Source organism: Trachurus japonicus, chromosome 17, assembly GCF_045865225.1.
Source record: "Trachurus japonicus isolate A0001 chromosome 17, Traja_1.0".
Lineage (NCBI taxonomy): Eukaryota > Metazoa > Chordata > Actinopteri > Carangiformes > Carangidae > Trachurus > Trachurus japonicus.
The window spans coordinates 14495780-14501779 of record NC_140923.1 but is presented as its reverse complement, the minus strand read 5'-3'; the positions used below and the strand labels follow the sequence as shown (position 1 = coordinate 14501779).

The window sequence follows — 6000 nt, the reverse complement described above, 5'->3', positions numbered from 1 at the left end:
ACACTTGCACACACGGGAACAGCATTTGGCTGTCCAGTCCAGGCATATAGCCACTCATCAGCATTTATTTTTTAATACTTAATCCTTATTACAATATACAAGATCCAATCTGTTATTATGAATCCAGCCACAACTGTACAGCGCTGTGCTAAATCTTCACTGCAGCACACTGACCGAGCATCAGCTGAGAACTGCGGCTCTAATGTCTACCTTATGATAAAACACTGTAAACACTGACAAATGTTCCGAAATGTAGTTTGGGGTTTGTGTGACAATGGCTGCCATCACAATGTTAAGTCTGCCTTTCATCGGTGCACATGGAAAACAAAAAAATCAAGGAGGAGGACTCTATAGCTACCACCTGTGCTTTCAATCATTTGTTCCAGTCATCTTTAACCATTAATTATTTTCAGGCCTCAGGAGCCCTGCTGTCCAAAAGACGAAAAAAAAAAAAAAAAAAAAAAAGGCTCCTTGAGGAAACTCCCAGAGTCTGGAAAACATTTCCTTTTGGCCACTGAAGCTTTTATATTAGCCATCGGTCTATGTAGGAGCTATTCAGGCTTTCTTTTCTCATTCTTAGGCTTTCAGGAAACTTCTAAAATAACAGCTCCACCCCACCACTTAATTTGCATTTCGCGTGTTGCGTTCAGTTTTAGCACCTTCTCCTCCTGTAACTCCAGCTCCACGCCTGTTCTTAAAAGCTCTTTTTTGGCAAAGTTGGGAAATCAGTGCAACTTATTTTTTTGTTTTTATTTATTTATTTATTTTCTTATTTTATTTACTGTCATACTTGTTTACGTATTTATTTTTCATCTTGATAAAGTGGAGTGTTTCAGAGAGAACTTGCACCCATCTGGGATAGCCTGTACTGCACCGTGTCCTGTCCTGTAATTAGGCTGCTGCTGTGGGATGTAGTGATGCTCCGCTTGATGCTGCTGCTCTGACTTCTTCCTCGGCACATGCATGGGGGCGGGACCTGAGACAACTTTCCCGGCTGGTGATTTGATGAGCGGAGGATTTTCCAGTGTCAGTATCTTGCTGGCGGTTCAGGTTCACTATTTGCGGCGTTTGTCCAGCCTCCTGACGGTGCGCAACAACTCCCCGGGAACGGAGTGCCGTGCGCTTCTCTTTTTTTTTTCATGAGAGCCCCTTCACCATCAGTCTGAGCGCTGGGCTTAAGGGGGAGCGGATCCGAAGGGCCCAGTCTGGCTGTGATTGGCATCTTTCTATCTTCACACATGGCGCTGTAATATAAGCACACACTCTCTCTCTCTGTCTGGTTTTTTGTGGATTTGTGGAAGGGACCGAATTTTGTTAAAAGTCGCCCGTTTTGTGTAACCGCTGCGGGCGCTCACCATGGAGATGCAAAGGTGGAGCACCAGGTGGAAAACGAAAAGGTGGCTATGGGACTCAACGCTAACCGCATTGGTTACATTAATTTTAATTCTACAAGCCGCCAATGTCAGAGCAGGTAAGAAACTTGGTGCACACAACTCACAGTCACATGTGGCAACTCCGGGGCATCCCGACCTGGAGGCTGGCACTCAGCCCACAGGTCTGCAGCCTGAGGGTCGCTGTCAACTTTTAATCCAATTAACTCCTTCAGGCATCCAGACTCAGTTTGTTCACTTTTTTTTTTGATATGCTAATCAGATTTTATAAAGATGTTTTATTGACGTGGTAATTTTGATGTTGATTGACACCAATTTAGATGATTGATGTTTCAACTTTTAAAGTTGCCTCGATAGCACCGCAGTTTGTCGAGGAATTGTCAGGAAAGTCGTTTCCTGATCTCAAAGTTTTGTTCAGATTGTGTTGGTTGTGATAAATATACAGTTTTTTTTGTGGACACGGATGTGAGTGTCTCCAAGATCCCTCTAAGTAGGTAAAGTCTGCCTTCCAGGTGTGGTCGACTCGGCAGGGAGAGGACCCACAGTGTGTGTTTGTTTTCTTTGTACCACCTCAAAAAAAAAAAAAAAAGTGTGTTAAAAGATGATGAGTAGGCAAGAAGCTGGTGTGATCGACACTTTTTGCTGAAATGATCACAGAAAATCATCCTCTGTGTATTTACATCCCACTTCATCATTTGATGAGCCCTCCTGGAAATCATTAAGGTTTTACACATAACTTTTACGCACCACCACCAGTGATGTAACCAGCAGTCACAGATAGTACATTAACTTTTCCAAAACATCAGTGGGGAGTAGGAGCTTAATAATCAGATTTTTTTTTTAAAAAGGCATAAAATTGCTACAAGGTTTTGTTTCTTTTCTTTTCTTTTTTTAATCTGATAAACTGCCAGTTGAAATCACACTTATACTCAACAGAGTTTCCACCAGCTCAGTTTAATTGAGAAAAAATATATAGGTTTTGTGCTGAATACACAACATAGTGAAATTCATACTCTGGCCTGAGGATCACCATCTTTCCACATTATCTGGGCTCCCACTGAGTCCAAGAAGGGGCGTTGATGGAAAAAAAGAAAAAAAATGGAGTATTTTCCTCTCCTTTTTAAAACACATATGTGGGTCACATTAACTACGTTCTTTTATATTCCCTTTGTCTGTGAAGTCACAGAGGCATCCATACTGTACTGTGTGGCCTGAGCCAGGACAAATCTGTGAGTTTGTGGGTCAAAGTTGTGTGTGTTGGTTTGGATGCCTGTTGCTTCAATATTTGTGGGTTTTGACATCATGGCAGCCTTTTGAAGATTTGCCTTTTTTGTATCGGAGCCATGATAGTGGCAGAAATTAAGTCATTTTTTAAATGAATATGAAAAACCGTATTGGAGGCTGATATATAATAGTAGGTCATTAGTGTAATGTATTGTATCCTGTCTAGACATTAACTGTCTGAAGTCCCACCCCATGTTGGACCATCATCACCCATTGTATGTCATTTGATTCATATCACTCAGCAGAGGGCAAATTGCACAGACCCCCCCCCCCAAAAAAAAAAAAAAATGAGTAGCTCATCAAAGCGAATACCACAGTAGTATGGCTAGCCCGTCGCACATCTTTCCTCACTCTGACTGATATTTAAACTAACCATAATTGCATGATGTGCTAGCAAACATTTACAGGCTTTCCAGTGTATTGTAATTGCTGCCTTTGCTGCCAACTCTCAGTAGATGGCAGTGACACGAAAAAGACCCAAGAAGACGACAAGACATCCCGAGTCCCGAGATGCTGCTGCACGACCACAGAGCCACAGAGGCATTAAGTCAGAATGTCACAGATTTAAAAGTTAATCACAAATCTAAACTTCAAAATTAAACTGCATGGCTCACTCATGAGTTATAGGGGGTGGGGTGGGTGTTGCTGTAGATTTAGTCCATTCAGCTGAAAATGGTATTTTAATGTGCTAGGGGTCTGCTGGTGAAATTGCTCTAATGATTTTAACAGAGGTTTTCTCCTGTCGCTACATGCTTCACCACCTCAGGGGAAATCACTCTCCTTTGTCATGCTAGTAGCTTGTTAACATGGCAGATAGTATATCACAAGTCCCCGACAGCAGTCAGGAAGATGTGTCATTAAAAATCAGAGAGGCTGACGAATTACCCCCTCAGACAAGACTGTGGAGAGTCTGGGACTCACTGTGATGGTACCTCTAACACGAGAGAGCTGTCTCCTCTCTCTTGTGGGTTTTCATCCTTATCATTAGAATATGTTTTATTTCTTTTTAAGGGAGGAGGGATGTGGGAGTCTCTCTCTCAGGATGTGTTCGGGGGGTAGCTATAGCATGCCGGTTCAAACTCCTGCGAGACTGAAAAGCTCTTATAACGCTCTGCCTACTCATTTGGGGTCTTTAATGGTTTTGGGATATTGCCTGTTTTTCAGGGCTTCTGTGAGGCGATGGTTGTGGGAGGAGAGGGGCTGCAGAGACGGGGGTGCGGGTGGGCGGGCGGGCGGGTGTGTGTGATGGTGGTGGTGGTGGTGGTGGTGGTTGGAGGGGGAAGGGAGGGGAGGGGAGGGGGGGTCGGTCCAGGCCAATTCTGCACATCTGGAATATATGAGGCCTTGAGGTATGCAGTAATGCAGAAAGGCATTCTCAAACTCACAAAGAGACCTTTAGTCCAAGCTTTCTTTCTTTTTTTCCCCCCTTTTTCAAGAACCAGTAGCTCTTTACTTGGGACAATATTCAGAAGAGCCACAGACTATTTTCCTTTTTATGAGGCATTTGGTGTGAGGTTTAAAAGTTGGCGTATGATGCTTCACATTTGTGTTTTGTTCTGCCTTTGAGTCAGCCTGGTAGTCTCCAGGACAAAACGAACCCCGTTGTCTGTTGAGCTGCTCCCTTTCTCAGTGTCAGTCAAAGAGAAGAAACTGAAGTTAACAGCAATCAAAAGAAAAAGACGTTCAGATCTGCTTGATCATACCTTTCTTTTTCTTTTCTTTCCTTTTTAGATGCTTCAACTTTCAAACTGTTTAAATTCATGAACTGTGGCGTCATGTGACTGATTGATTCTAGAGCGTGTGCTTGAATCAAACGTGTCTGATCCACCGCTCAAGCTGTTATTTTGCTGCTCAGAGGAGAGGTAGCTACAGGGATGGGGCCTTCTGAGTTTAGTCTCATGTATGTTTTAGTAAGGGGGGAGCGTTGGGGAGTGGTGCCAGTGCCATAATGGGTTCAGCATGTGGACTTGTAGCTCCACCCATTAGACCCCCTCCTGGTCACCAAAAAGTGAATGGGAACCGCACAATCAGCATTTCATGGCCTCACGTGCCACATGACTTGGAAAAATGGAAAAATGCAAAAGTATATTGTGTGTATTTTATGATGAAATTGCTTTTGGCCGATACTTGATTGATGTTGAAATGTGAAGAGCAGAGCGACTTCAGAAAAGTTCAGACAAACACTGTTTGGGTTTCTTCATGTGAATTGAAAGAACATATGGTTCCTTCATTGACGCGGTAAAAAGTTTATAACACTCCTTTTCATCATACTCCCTCAAATGCTGTTCTCACCACCAGTCTAAACTTTGTTGGTTAGTCTGTGTCTCTGGACTTAAGTTTCCCTCCTGCTTCATGCAGTTTAATGGAGTATTATAAGGCTGATGGAGAGATTTCCTGCGATTTGGACTTCAAGAAAATCCTCTGTCTGATCCCTTTGAATAATTTTCCCACAGTGTTTTCCTGCCGGTATCAAACACATGAATCCGCATTTTTATTTCTAGGGAGATTTTCACATTAAGCCTGTTATCTGCCATTCCTGAGAGGCCTTATCGTCCCAGCGGGGTTTTAAGTTGACCGTTCAGACATTGTTTATCATTGCTGGGCCTTTTGAAGAGGACTCGTCCCGCCTCTTGACTCACTGTCGAGGCAAATGAGTAATGTGATGTCTGGACAAGGCTGTGCTGGTTGCTGTGGTTTTTTTTGTAACAGTTAGTACAAGTAGCTTTTACTACTTTGGGTTGCACCGAGTTTGGTTTGGAGTGGAAAAATTAACTGTTAGTCTTTTTATTGTCTGCACTGGACCTCTGATCCACTGCTGGCTTTTGATATTCTCTTTTGAGTTGGGCAGAAGAGTTTCTGGGCAGTTTAAGGATCAAACTCTGCATCAGGCCAATACATACTGTTTGTACTGATGTGTGGTCTTAAAGTCTTTGTTCTTAGCATATTCACACAGTACAGCAGCAGAGAAGTTATTGCATTGTGGTGAAACTCACTAAATCAGTCGGCCATATATTTTACAACAATCGTGGCCAGAATACTTTGATATGTCATGTGTTGAGTAAATATCATGGAATTATTATCAATTCAAAAGCCAGATATTGTATTTTGAGAGTCCTCCATATGAAGCAATTAATCCAGATTTTAATAATAGATGCTTAATCAAAGCAGGACATATTCTTCAAGTTGAATTCCTAAGTAATCATATGAACTCATTTCACTACACCAAAGGGCTTTGTTGACTTCTCCTTATTTGGTCTGGTATGATGAGTATGTTAGAGGCTAATTTAAACTTAAACGTTTAGGGTATATTGTTGTCTATCTAGTT

At 42.4% G+C, this 6000-nt stretch overlaps 1 protein-coding gene across 3 annotated transcripts in view; it reads left to right on the top strand.

Annotated features, from left to right (window-relative positions):
* Positions 1-1119: 1119 nt before the first annotated feature.
* LOC146970318 (collagen alpha-1(XI) chain-like) overlaps positions 1120-6000 on the top strand; it is an 86028-nt gene continuing 81147 nt past the window's right edge. For 2 of the 3 annotated variants that reach the window (XM_085805281.1, XM_085805280.1), the window contains exon 1: positions 1120-1471. In XM_085805281.1, coding sequence (XP_085661407.1) covers positions 1357-1471 — 115 coding nt within the window. In that variant the 5' untranslated portion in view covers positions 1120-1356. The remainder of the gene's footprint in view (positions 1472-6000) is intronic. The other variant, XM_085805279.1, reaches the window with a different exon arrangement.